Genomic DNA, 15,233 nt, shown 5'->3' on the forward strand with positions numbered 1-15,233 from the left:
AAAAGCATAAAAGATAACAATAATAAAAACAAAGACATAACAAAAAAATTCAGCAAATAACATATTTTATGCAAGTTCGAAAATGACAGCAAACGTCGCAAAAAATAAACATAAAAACAAATGCGAACGGTGACGGTAAACCTTTGAAATTTAGCTAATACGCCAAGGAAGCGAACAAAAAATCCCCAATATTCTCAGGGTAATTACCCTATTTCCCTATTTTTACTCCTCCGACGAAACTCTTAAGTTTTTAACATTATGGAATTGTCCTTCCCCTAGTCGCTTGTGACGTTAATTATTAACACTAGTGGGCTGCCCCCCCTGCTCGCTAACGCTCGCCAACCCCCAAAAATTGCTACGCAATCTTATATGGTTTGCTTCGCAAACCAAGCTCGCTGATAACTTAGGTATACTGCAAATGCACAAAATTCTAAGAATTCAAAACAATCAGTCAAATCCACATAACAACTTTAAAAAAAAAAAATACATCGTCTTAGTAAATACTAAGTCATTAAAATAAATTTGAATTCAAATAAATGACATGTAAATCGTTAAACCTATTAGAAATGTTCTACAGTATAAAATCTTAAGATAAAATTTCTAAAACTGATATCTCCTTAAAAAGTCTAAAATTTTGGCTATAAATAAGTCTATTAAAAATAACTAATTAAAAATAAATATTCAATATAAGTGAATTGCAATGGAAAAACCTGCATAAAAAAATAAATTCGTGATATAAATCAAAAATCGTCAAATAAATTCGTAATTTATAAATTCGTGAAAAAAAGCTTTCAACAAAATACTAAAATAGAGATCTATCGACAAAGACTACTCACTTCTGCCTAGCTTATGCTCTCTCTGGTTATTTCCGTTTCCGTTTTTAAAAGCGCTATATGTTGAGCCATCTCAGCTAAATTTGGCATGTGACTTTCTTAGCGGTAATCATTAGTCGATTTTCTAGCGTTGCCATTCGGGGAGTTGTAATGAGGCTTTTTTTTGTCGCCGTGTAAGAGAAATATATATATAGATATTGCTTACAATTCACAATTGATCGCATCATTTAATTATCATTTTCGAGTGGAGAAATATATATCCAAATCTATAACATGTACAATGGGATTATGATAACTTAAGTAAGATACGAAATGTTTGAGTTCTATTTTTTCAATATTTCTTGCAAAAACTGCATCAATGGTAGTTCCCCCTTTGGTTGTTGGATCATTCCTACCATTTATCATTTCCAATCCAAATTTGTCTTTAAGGAAGGTTAATAATGTTTCAGCTTCAGGTAACGAGAAATTCACATTAAAATCTCCTGCAAGGATCACAGGCCGTTCACAATAATCAATTTCTTCACCAGTAAAGTTTGCCAGAGCTAGTGAACCTGCAGTGGATAGTGGCAATAAAGATTTTGCGATAAATAATTTAATATCCCTCATGGCTGCATTTGGTGAAATATAAATGGCAATTAGAAAAGAGAAAACCTAATTGATATTCACAAGAGGCGTACCTTGACATAACCTTCATTTTTTACAATTGTTATCCACTGAGTTTGAAAATAAAAAATACTACCCTATTAAATTATATGTGTACAGAAACAAACTAAAAAATTATTTATAGAAAAACAATACTTTTATTATTTTTATGCTAGTGAGAACCAAAACAATATGGAAATGTATGAGGGAAAACGGGATCCTACCACGTGATTTCCCGGCCAATAAAAATGTAGCGTTAAACGTTTAACGCAACCTTGTTGGAAGTCGCATAAGAAGTATAACTTCAAAAATATACTGCAATATTGTGATTAAAAGCGCGGGTAAATTTATTATAATCTAATTTGTCACTTTTGAAATCATGCCTTGCCCGAACATCCATGCCTTGCCTGGGATTCGAAAGCAGAAGCTTTCCAGTGCAAGGCCAGTTCCTTAACCCCTACACAGTCCGGTTGGGCTATAAGTACTTGTGTGTAAAGTAATATCAAATTTTTAATTCTCATCATTACATATTAGGTAGAAGTGCCTCTTTTCCCCAATAGTAATTGGAAGCGGAAGTAGGGAAGATAAAGATGTAAATAAATGTAAATAATGGTTATAAAAAATAAAAAAACCTTCGAAAAAATTCACAAAAGAAATATTTAAAATTGCAATATTTTTCAAACAAATTCTAATTTTGGAGGAAAAAAACTGACGTGCAGTTTATAGATCTAACAGGCTCCCTTAGCACATCGAAATTCAACACTACGGAGAGCCTTTTTTTTATTAATAGTTCTCTAGCTATTACACAAATGTTAATTTTCGATTTCATTGAATATTTGTAATTTTTTATTTAATTCCAATTACTAAGCGAAACAGTTTCTGCTGTTTTAAAGTTTAATTAAAATCGATTTTTTTGAAATGAAACTTCTAATCCGAATTCCAACTAGGTTGCGCTAAACGTTTAACGCTAAATGCGTGGCACTGGAACGCATGCACGTAGTATACCTGTTTTACAGCCAGAGCTTGGTTGCCTAGCAACCTAGTAAAATTACGCATTCCTCTTTTGAATTAGTCAATGGGTTATCTTAAAATATTCATTTGCGCTGGTGACTTTTTTTGGCGGTGACCTGTGATCCTTGCAGGAGATTTTAATGTGAATTTCTCGCAACCTGAATCATTATTAACCTTCCTTAAAGACAAATTTGGATTGGAAGTGACAAATGGTAGGAATGATCCAACAAAAGGGGGAATTACCATTTATGCAGTTTCTGCAAGAAATATTGAAAAAAATAGAACTCAAACATTTCGTATCTTACTATAGTTATCATAATCCCATTGTAAATGTTATAGATTTGGATATTTCTCCACTCGAAAATGATAATTAAAAGATGCGATCAATTGTGAATTGCATACCTGCCAACTTTTAATCCCTTCCATTATCATTTTTCCCAGTGGTATTAAAATGAAATTAAAACTTCAATTTTAAGCAAACAAATACGTTGTATTTGAGAAAACTTAAGTTGACAACCATGATAGTAATGCATATTAATATATGTGCTTAATTTTTGTAAGAATAGTGTTGATCAAAATCATTTAAAAATTAAGTTTATAAAAGAAAAAATAGTATACATATACTACCACTCTAAATATGATCCGGAACATCCGGAAGAGTTTTCAGGTATGGAATTGTAAGCAATGTTAATAAAGTTTGTCTTAAAGAAACAATGTGATTTCACTAAAAATCAATTTCTCCCTTTCCTATTTTCATTTCCACATTACGAAGTTTCACTTCTTCCGCGCGGAGGGACTCCAAGCACTATTTTTTTTTTTTTTTCGTTTTTATTCATTAGAGCCTTAAAAGAGGATGCTAAATCCCCCTTGATTTTAGAGCAAGCTACAAGAACATAGCAAAGCTGTTATTTAGTTTAATGGTCATTACAAAATAAATATATTTATTTCTGGATAAAATAAAAAATTTGATTAACGCCACAGTGTGTTGATAAAATTGCGAACTGGTTCATGATTATATGTTTTTTTGCTTATTGAAATTCTTTTTAAATGTCTGTTAATGAATAAAATGAAATTCTCGAATAATCAATCAAGATCAGCCGCATTGCGAGAAAAAAATGAACGAGAGCTTTACTTAGAATTGGTGAAGTGAAATGGCAGTTAAAAAAGGTCCAAATGATGTCTATCTCTTAGATACACGTTACCGGTAAGACCACACTAACCAAGAGCCTATTTCTTTTAACGCTAGCTGAGTACTTATAACAATAACATAACCTAACCAAACCACCCGCACATCCTAAGTTGCGCAGACAGCTTTAATTTAAACACTGAAAACTTAATTTAATATCATTCAACCTTGCTGATTTCTTCTTTTTAAATATATATAGAATTTAATATTTTTTTATACTGGTATATATGCTAATAGCGTAATAACGTATTTGCGTTTTGATGCATCAATGAAGTTAGATAACTATTCTATTTTTTAGGGATTATTGTCCATTAGGTTTCATGGATAACAATGCAATGACAACACAATGGCCTGTAGTGACGATATAGAACTCACTATGATTGCCAGAACTTTAATACAGTTACGATATTTCATAGTATCCATCCAAATGCTTAAATAAGAGAGAATTCTCAAAATGTTCGGGATTTTCAAAACATTTTAACAGCTTTTTTCTTGTGAACTTCAATGTATTTTTTTAAAATTATATTTAAACTCAATGCTCGCCGTTCCAGCTAATATCAGCAAAGCTGTTCGTATTGAGGAGGAAAGAGTAGAAGAGAAAGTAGGCGTTACTCTTTAATGTTTGTAAACCATTTTTAGATGATTCACTGTTAAGGTAAAGAAACCATGAAATGTTCATTGAATATGAATTATACATGAAATGTTCATTGCTCTTTGAATGATTCACTGTAAAAATAATAAAATAGAAATGAAGTGTATATATTCCTCTTTACTGTCAATTACAATCTCTATTTTATTTTATAACCATCGTTGAACAGCCGATCTAATTTATGGGTTTACGACTACTATTCAACTACGTAGACTTGAATGCAATCAAAAAGACAATGAAAATACTGGATCAAGTATTGGGAGAAATTTTGCCATCGTGGAGGACTTTTTGATGAAACTAACTCTCATTTGTGTTACATGAACAGGAAAACCTTCCACGATTAGCCAGACGGCAAGGGGACACTAACCCATGATCCGTCTACCACTGAGGATATTTAACGTGAGGATTTCGAACCAACCCAGAAGACAAGGAAACTCTTGGATCGGTATCCCCAGACGTATGATTTGTTATGGAAACATGGAGGGCTTTATAACTCGACAGATTTAACGTGCATCAGTCACCATTTACTGCACTTGGAGTCTTCGGCTGGCGGGGATCGAACCCATGAACTCTAGGACATGGGCCCTGCGCCCTACCAACCAGGCAATCCCGGCCCCTGCAGCATCTAATAAGACCTTCCATCTTCTCCATGTGTTTGACTACTTGCATATTGTTTTGAATCCATGTGTCCATGTGTGTTATCCGTCTCCAAGTTTAAATAAAATATTAATTTAAAGTAGAATAATTTTTTTTATTGTTTGTAAGGCAAGGAATTCGAATATGTATTCTATTTTTAGAGCGCTTGAATGTTTCATAAGTTATTCATTCCCGCAAGAAACTTTCATGTTGCATATGCCAAAGGAGAATCGGTTGCAATGCTTCTTTAGTTATCCGCGCCTTTAATTTCATAAACAAAGTCTCCACGTGCAAATTAAAATTCATTTTAATGAATTTTTTTTTGACAAAAAATGTATGTTGTTTGATTTGTAAACAGATGATGCAATCATGCGAATTATGTGCTACCCATAAAACATCTTTTTCTATTCGGAATTTTTTATATTTACGACCATGAAACATGGTTTTATGATTATGTGGTTATAAAATCTTCCAATCAAGTATGGGGACCCGCGATGGCTTAGGGGATGAGCATTCACTTTCCTATAAGGTGAACCAGGTTCGAATCCCAGCGATAGCAGGTCGATATGAATTCCGCATCCAGCTTGCACCGACCATAGTGCTGATGTTAAATATCCTCAGTGGCAGACGGAACATGGTTTAAAGTCCCCTTGCCTTCTGTCTAACTATAAGAGGTTCTCGTGGTCTTCCTCTCGACAGAGCAAAAAATTTGAGAAGTAAAATCACTAAAAAGCATTTGAATTTAAATTTTGCACTATTGAATAAAATTATATTAAAAGTCTCGTCAAAATTATAATTTTTAACGAAAAGCAGTTAAAAGCAAATATGTAAAAAAATTTAAGGAATTTTTGCTTTTAATTGCGTTAGGTACGAGTTTACATAGTGGACAGTGATTAGCTCATTACTGTAATAGATAGCGCAAATTTTAAACTCGTTAATCAGAAAGTAATGACTGCTTTTGTTAAGAGTTTACAGAAAGGAAAGTGTTAAAGAATGAAAATAGTTTTCAGAAAACTACGTTTATCTGAAAACTATATTTTCTACATTTATAGCAGTTTGGTTTAAAAACCATATTTCAGTGTATTTAATTCATTTTCCACGTATGAATGCATCAAGAAAAAGAAAAAAATTTTTAAAGTATTTGATTCTTTACATAATATATTTTCAGAACAATTAGAGACTTGTTTTTTAGTTAGTATGTTTCCAGTTACTAATTTTTGTTCCTTTTTTTTTTTTAGAATGTTGCTCATCATCGCGTATATTTTCATTCTGATTAAATTTTGATTATCGATCATATATCTAAGGAAGCCAAACAAAAATATAGGTTTTCATAAACTATCTTCTCCAATCAAAATAAACATTATTTTTCAAAAAGAAACAGATACTTGACAGTCTACTGAACAGTTTCACCGAAAGAAACCAGAATTGTGATTACGATTACGTAAAACGGAATTGCTTATTTATTATTTTATTTCTATCTTTAAAACATGTATTAAATGCAGTGCATTATTTGATTAATAGTTTATTTGATATAAATATTGATTAATATTTATATCGATATAAATAACTTTTTGCACAACTAATTTTGTTTTTTACTTCCGGTTCACAAGACTTGTAGATTATTTATTTACGCAATTTATTTTGCAATTTATTTTTATTACGCAATTTATTTTATTTATTTTGTTCGCAATTTTACTTAACCGCTTGGGGACGGGTGACTCAGAAAAGCATTCTTACAAAATCAGAATCAAGTTGTAATTAAATAAAAAACGGTAACTTAAATGTAGTCGTTACTAATTTGACAGACTTACTTTGCTTTTATTTTAATTATTGTTAGTTTAATCATATATATAATCAATGATAATTCAAAGTATAACTAGTAAATAGTTTTATTTTGAACAAAGTAATGGTGAATTAAATAAATCAAACAATTATAACTCCGCCCACAAATAAACTGCTAAAGAAATACTATGATTACCAGTTTTATGCTGCCACGTATTTGTGAGAGTCGGCGCAAAAGCGCTAAGATCCTCATCACCATATTCAAATTGTTCACACTGCGGAGTTACGTGATAAAAAGAAAGTAGGCGTTACTGTTCAATATATTTAAGTGACCAGCAAAGTTTGAAATCTGGCATTCGATGGAACACCTAGGGATTGCATGAATTCCTTTAAATAGCCGACAATGAATGAAACGATTCATATTTCATACATTTCCTTGGTGAGATAAAATGTCAAATGAGAAACCGGAAAAGTATGAAATATATCTCGAATTCATTTCGAATGTCATTCAAATTTCAATGATGAAATAAGTAGATTAATTTGAATTTTTTTATTTTTATATGAAATTTTGATTTTCTCAATAAAAAACGTAAATTTTGTATTTGTAAAACGTGTTTTGAATAAACTTTTTTAATGGCACTCTCATTTCTTCAGAATAACATTTCCATATTTGACGACTGCATGTAATTTATTGATATAATAGCATCATCAAATTTTTTTTTTCAAACGTGTTTTGTCTACAATGCCTAGGCATTGAGCAGCGATGGATCAGGAGATAAAGCGTTCGCCTTCCAATGAGGTGACCCCGGTTCGAATACCAGCCATGGCTGTTCGAATCTGCATCCGGCATTGAGCAGACCACAATGCTGACGTGAAATATCCTCAATGGATCATGGGTTAGAATCTCCCTACCCTCATGCTAACGACGGGAGATTCTCGTGATCTTCCTCTCTATGTAACGCAAATGCGGGTTAGTTCCATCAAATGTTCCTTCACGAAGGCAAGTGTCTCCCAATATTTGATATAGGAGTTCCATTATTTTCTGGATTGGGTTCAATATTACAAGGATAAGGAGTTAAACTTTAGTAGTCGTAAACTCCCGAAAAATGGATCGTCTGTTCAACGAAGACTTTTACATGCACGTCCAGGTACTTAAACAGATTACCAATTCTACCACAACATACAGAGAATGCTAAGGGTGGCGGGCCAGAGAGTGACAAATATTAAGTAGTTGCTCAGTGGTAGACGGATCATGGGTAAGAATCTTCCTGCCCCTCAGGCTTGCCGGGAGGTTCTCGTCGTTTACCTCTCCATGTAACACAAATGCAAATAGTCCTCCACGAAGGCAAGCTAATCCCGATACTTCATCCAGGAGTTCCATAGTCTTCTGGATTGGGTTCAATATTACAAGGATACGGAGTTGAACTTTAGCTGTCGTAAACCCAAAAAATTGGATCGTTTGTTCAACGACGGTTTTAAAATACAAAAAAAAAAACTTTTACATGCACGCCCAGATACTTAAACAGATTACCAATTCCACCACAACATACAGAGAATGCTAAGGGTGGCGGGCCAGAGAGCGACAAATATTAAGTAGTTGCTCCCTGTCTCTCAGAAAACGGACCGTGTAATGTTCAACAAATGCCTGCCCGATACTTAGTTCTATTCATTTTCTACTTGTCGTAACGTAACCCGTAACACTAAATATAAACTGATACATAACAAATTGACCATACAAAACACTAAGCGAATTTAGGCATTTATTTTTAACTTACATGCCCACCGATCTGTTCTGCAGAAAACAGAAGGAAGCTCAAAGTGGGCTCTGAAAATATTGGTCCTTTCGAGCCGGAGAGAAAATGTTAATTATTGAGAAAATATATTAAACATATGATTTAAAATAATACTGGTGCTATATAAATTTTACTTTTCATATTAAAGAAGGAGAAACTGAATTATGTAATGATATAAAAATGGATTGCGTGACAGCCACGCCACAGGAACTGCTTTCTGAGTTTGTTTACCGAGCAGGCTCCGAAATGATGCATAGGTGTGCACCGTTCGACGATATTACTAACAGTAAATATTTCATTATATTCCCGTGGCCGTAAGTCTCAGAAATGAAACATTCTTCTGTAACTCTCCTATCTATGAAAATTTTAACATCTGATATCTTATAAATTAGACTTGGGCGAAACGAATCCTCAAAGTGATTTCGAATGAATAGAATCAGCTAACTTTGGTGGTTCGAATCTGTTATCCGAATTAGTTGTTTTTATCGATATAAATTTAAATTGATAAGTGCATCTTAAATTTCAGTCAATATTGTTTCACAGTGACGGCACGTCATATACATTAAAAAATTTCTTGTACAACTTAAGAGATTCTTACGCATCCATTACCAAGGACATGAGATTTTTCAATTAAAGAATTCGATGGATTCAGATAAAAATATAAATGAAAAAATGTAAACTATTTCGTTTGTAGTTTCTTAAATTTTACCTAATTTAAAGTCGTTAAACCAATTAGCAACATATGCAATATAATTATACGAAAGATATAGTAAGTATATTTATTTACTTGAAAATATTCATTAATGTGAAAGAAAAATAATTTCTTTTCTATCGACATTAGTTAAAAGAAAAATAGTGATAGTTAAGTAAACTTTTTTTTAAAATTTTGCAATTTCGATTTTTTTTGATGCATTAGATTCGCAATTAAGTAGTTTAAGTCGCGTTATTTGAATCAGTAATCCAAATTACTAGACTCGAAATGAGATCTGAAACACTTGAATTATCTGATCTGAGTAGATTCGAATCAGTGATTTGAAAAGCATGATTTGAATCATTGAACAGAATCACTTGATTTAATAGCTATCCGAATCGCATGATTTGACTCAGAGATGTGAATCTCTTCATAAGAGTCAGTTATTTCAATCATTTTATTTCAGTCGGAGTTTTGAATCACTTAATTTGAAAGACTGATCTTAATCACTTGATTCGAATCATTGATCCAAATCATATGATTCGAATCAGTGATTTTAATAACTTGATTTGAATCATTGATCTGAATTACTTGATTTGACGCAGTTTCCATATTATGAATTTTTTATCGGAATTAGCGACCTCGTTAAATAGTCACTAAATTGAGAGCCCATCAGGGTTTGTACTGAGTAACCAGGACAAATCTAAATTTAAGCAGTTATCTCGAAGAGAAACTTTTAAAAAGAGGGCGTAATAAACTTAACTCAACAAGTTTTACTTAGCTTGCTATCAATTGAAAAGTACGTGTACCTCTAGAGTCCACTAAAACGTTTAAATTCATTGCATTTTTATAACTATTGCAATAACCAGCTGAGTTTAAATAAAACAAATCGCCAATAGTTTTGCTTCTTTACACTCGACGAAACTTCATCATCATCATCATCAAAATATAACTAGGCGCCTGTAGCCGTTAACGGCCTTTTTGCCATTCGTCTTGCATTTAATCTTTAAGGTGGTTCTTTCTGGTAATTGGAATGCAATTGGAATAAAAGGAAATTAAATATTTTGTATTTTAGTTAAAATTATGTCCTGTAACGTAACAGTGTGACAACTGAGCTGAAAGCATCGATTCCTCGAGAGGTAATGCTAAAATGTTGTTGCTTGAGAGACACACACGAGAAGTGATGTTCTTTTTTTGTGTAGTTGAAAAAGAGAGTTTAATTCTGAGAAGAGATATTTTTTTGGGTAATATTTTGTGATTTTTCGTGTGAATGTTTAAATAAATTGTTTGGTACAACTCACGTCTTATTTCTGGTTGTTGTGACACAACAGAATTTTACTGGTGGCAGCGGCAGGATATAGTTAGAGTAGTTGATTTAAGGTAGTCAGTGATTGTATATGTAGTTTCTTATGAGTTGTAAATTGTGGCTTTTCTTAATAAAGCGAAAAAAGTGGATTTGATAGAATTGGCCGACGAATTAGGTTAATCTGTTCCACCTCAAGCAAATGTTTGTGAAATTAAAAAAATAATTCAAACTAGTAAACATTATGAGGTTGAGGATGTAAAGATGTGTTTGACTCGTATAACGGAGGAGAGAATTAGGCGAGAAGAACTTGAAAAACAAGAACGGCGAGAAGAACTTGAAAGACAAGAACGGCGAGAAGAACTTGAAAGAGAAAGACAAGAACGGCGAGAAGAACTTGAAAGACAAGAACGGCGAGAAGAACTTGAACGGCAACATCAATTGGAATTGCGTAAACTCGAATTAGAAGCAAATTCTCAAATTCAGCACCAAAACAGACCGGTATCAGGTGAAACAAATCATAAAATACAGATTTTACAAATAACACCAAAATTTAATGAAGGTAAAGATGAAATGTCGTTGTATCTGATAAATTTTGAACGTCGAGCAGAAATTGCACAAATTCCTAAAGATGAATGGGTGCCTTACCTATTGAGCGTAGTACCACCCGACATTTCAAATATGTTGGCGAGAGAGTCTCCTAATGATGCCAATAACTACGACTTTGTAAAAGAATTGATTCTTAAACAATATAAGCTTAATGCAGAGGAACTCAAACAAAATTTTTATCGACATTTTAAATCACCTGAAAAATCTTGGCGAAATTTTGCACAAGAATTAAATTGCTATTTTAGCGAATGGGTTTCTGAAGCAAAAATTACCACTTTCGATGATCTTAAGAGTTTGATGGTTACCGAGCAAATGAAACGTCATGTACCAAATGACATGAGAGATCATTTTCTTGAAGATTGGATGGAATTGAATTCTTATTCCAAATTAGCCGGAAAATTGGACGACTATGAAAGTTTAAAAAACAGTTTCAAGGAAAAGTCTGTGTCTTATAATCGAAGTAACCAAGATGATTCTTGGCGATCTCTGAACCAAAGTGATACCAGAACTGAAGAAAAGTTGACTTGGCAGAAAAATAATGTTAAAGAAAATGTTCGCGAAAGAGAATTTGAAAGAAGAAGACAGCTTAGATGCTATGAATGTGGTTCTTATGATCATCTACGCCCTCAATGTCCCAAGGCGAAAACAAATTCTGAAACTGTGGCTTCGCTTCACGTTTCGGAATCAAGGTTTCCTGATATAATGACACCATATACGAGCATTGGCGTGGTAAATGGCGTTGGCATTTCAATACTACGAGACACTGGCGCAACCTTGGATTTAATTCCTAGGAGATTTGTAAAACCTGAAATGTACACGGGTGAATCTGTTTGGATAAAAACTCCAATACAGGAAGAATCATTTTGTTTTCCATTAGCCGAAGTTGAATTAAACTGTAAGTTAGGAAAAGTGGTTACTAAGGCAGCTGTATTAGGTGATTCTCTTGATAAAGGGTATTATTTATTGGGTAACAAAACGGCTGCTCTATTGGAAAATTCGTTTGAAGTCCCAATGATAAGTGCTGTAATGACTCGAAAACAAGAAAAAATGAATGAAAGGAGGGAAGTAGAAAATAAAGATAATGTACAGCTCGGTATAGTCGATTCCAATGAACACATCGTTACTTCTGATCAAACGGCGAAAAACGATGACTTACTCACTGAAAAGATTCGTGACTACAATTTTACTGTTTATTTTCCTGTTTATTTTCCTTTACTGTTTTATTTTCCTATATACCGATAAACAAAACAGTTTTATGTCAACCTATATAGATCAGTTTTGACAAAATTTTATGTATGTTTTTTTGCCATTTCCTACTTTTGCAAAGAAAACTCTGTGGAAGGGAGGAGTTAGACTGTAACGTAACAGTGTGACAACTGAGCTGAAAGCATCAATTCCTCGAGAGATAATGCTAAAATGTTGTTGCTTGAGAGACACACACAAGAAGTGATGTTCTTTTTTTGTGTAGTTGAAAAAGAGAGTTTAATTCTGAGAAGAGATATTTTTTTGGGTAATATTTTGTGATTTTTCGTGTGAATGTTTAAATAAATTGTTTGGTACAACTCACGTCTTATTTCTGGTTGTTGTGACACAACAGTCCCTACAAAAATGAGGTAAGTTTTCAAAAGTAAAAATTTCATTGAAACCTGCGGTGTCACAATATATGGTCTTTTCAAAAAATCTGAAATTTAATTTTGCAATATGATGATCTAAAAAATCTATGTTGAGGTCGCGATGTATGTTTTTATTGCGGATAAACCATCTTGCTTTTGTTATTTTCCTGAGGATTTTATTCTGGCATATTTTTAGTTTTTTATGGAGTGATGTGGAGATGTTGCACCAAGCTGGAGATGCATAAGTTAGGATGGGACGGATCATCGAGATGTAAAGTAGACGTTTAAGTCTGAGTTCCATTTTGGGGTTCTGAAGAAGGATTTGTAATCTGTGGCAGGCTGCTTGTGCTTTGTTGATAACTGTTTTGACGTGATCTTTCCAATTAAATTTGCTGTTTATGACCAGACCAAGATACTTTGTGCTTTTGACTATGGGTATAGTTTCGTTGAAGAGAACAACTTGATTTTTTGGGAGAATAGTTTTTCTTTTATGCTGGATGATTAGTCGTTTCGATTTTTGGTTGTTGACTTTAAACTTCCAGTCTAGACACCAGGTTTCTATTTCCGTAAGCTTTTCTTGGAGTTTCTGTAGGGCAATTCTGTCTTTGTAGCCTGCTCCATAGCGGAAAGCTTTTATATAGCAAGATGGAAAAGAGAAAAAACTGGTACGGAGGGCATTTCATTCCAGCATTTTTTTCGAAAAAAATAAAATATCTGCATCTATCAAGATTTCTTTTATAATTTTAATATGTATAAAAAACTGATTATTTTCCAAGATAAAGTTAATGTTAATATTGTTGAATAGTTTTAAAAAAGGATAAATAAACTCCTCCCAAAAACTACCTGCAACTGAAAAGGTTTTACTACCAGCCTTTCCTCTTCTCCGTCTGGTTTTCACTCCTGGCCTGCTCGATAAACTTACTCAGAAAACAGTTCCTATGGCATGGCTGTCAATCCATTTTTATATCATTACATAATTCAGTTACTCCTACTTTAAAAAGTAATTAATATATAATACCAGTATTATTTTAAACCTTATTTTTGATATTTTTTCTTCAAGCCTAGTCTAGTTTGTTCTTCCCGACCGATGCACCATTAATTTGTAGGGCCCACCTTGAGCTTCCTTCTGTTTTCAGCAGAATAGGTCGGTGGGCATGTAAGCTGAAAGTAAATGCCTGAATTTTCTCACTGCTTTGTATGTTCAACTTGAATCAGTTTATATTGAATGATACGGATTGCGACAATCAGAAAATGAATAGAATTAAACATCGGACAGGCAATTATTGAACATATTACGGTCTCTGTTCTGATGGACAGAGAGCAACTACTTCCTATTTGCCGCTCACTAGCCTGCCACCCTTAGCATTCTCTGTATGTTGTGGTGGAATTGGTAGTCTGTTTAAGTATCTGGGCGTGCATGTAACAGTCTTTTTTTTATTTTATAACAGTCGTTGAACAGCCGACTGAATTTTTTGGGTTTACGACAACTAATGTTCAACTCCGTACCCAATCCAGAAGACAATGGAACCCCTGGATCAAGTATCGGCAGAAACTTGCCTCAGTTCAGGACTATTTTATGGAACTAACCCGCATTTGTGTTACATGGAGAGAAAGACCACAAGAATCTCCCGTGGTTATCCTGAGGGCAAGAAGATTCTAACCAATGATCTACCACTGAGGATATTTCACGTCAGCATTGTGGTCTGCAGTCGTCAAATATGAAAATGTTTTTCTGAAAAAATGAGAGTGCCATTAAAAAAGTTTATTCAAAACACGTTTTACACATACGAAATTTATGTTTTTTATTCAGAAAATCAAAATTTCATATAAACATAAAAGAAATTCAAATTAATCTACTTATTTCAACATGGGAAATTTGAATTACATTTTGAATTACATTCGAAATGAATCGGGATACATTTCATACTTTGCCGGCTTCTCATTTGACATTTTATCTCACCAAGGAAATGTGGGAAATAAGAATCGTTTCTTACATTGTCGGCTATTTAAAGGAATTACATGCCATTCCTAGTAAATCTATCGAATGCCAGATTTCAAACTTTGCTGGTCACTTAAATATATTTAACAAAAACGCCTACTTTATTTTTAACACGTTATTCCGCAGAGTGAGCAATTTGAATGAGGATCTTAAGTAAAATTGCGAACAACGTGAATTAATAGTCCACAAGTCTTGTGAACCGCAAGTAAAAAACAAAATTAGTTGTCTGAAAAGTTTATTATATCGATATAAATTTAATGAATATTTATATCAAATAAACTATTAATGGAATAATGCACTGCATTTAATATATGTTTTAAAGATAGAAATAGAAAAATAAATAAACTGCTGTTTAACGTAATCGTTATCACAATTCTGGTTTCTTTCGGAGAAATTGTTTAGTAGACTGTCAAGTTTCTTTTTGAAAAAGAATGTTTATTTTGAACCAAAGACATTTTATTAAAACTTATATTTTCATTAGGATTC

General features: G+C 33.1%; 1 protein-coding gene across 1 annotated transcript; it reads left to right on the plus strand.

Moving 5' to 3' along the window:
• The first annotated feature begins 10,790 nt into the window (after nucleotides 1–10,790).
• Nucleotides 10,791–12,377, plus strand: LOC139426450 (myb-like protein X). The gene has a single exon (XM_071185361.1). The coding sequence runs from the start codon at nucleotides 10,791–10,793 to the stop codon at nucleotides 12,375–12,377; it is 1,587 nt and encodes a 528-aa protein (XP_071041462.1).
• Nucleotides 12,378–15,233: the final 2,856 nt, after the last annotated feature.

This window comes from Parasteatoda tepidariorum, chromosome 9, assembly GCF_043381705.1.
Source record: "Parasteatoda tepidariorum isolate YZ-2023 chromosome 9, CAS_Ptep_4.0, whole genome shotgun sequence".
Taxonomy (NCBI): domain Eukaryota; kingdom Metazoa; phylum Arthropoda; class Arachnida; order Araneae; family Theridiidae; genus Parasteatoda; species Parasteatoda tepidariorum.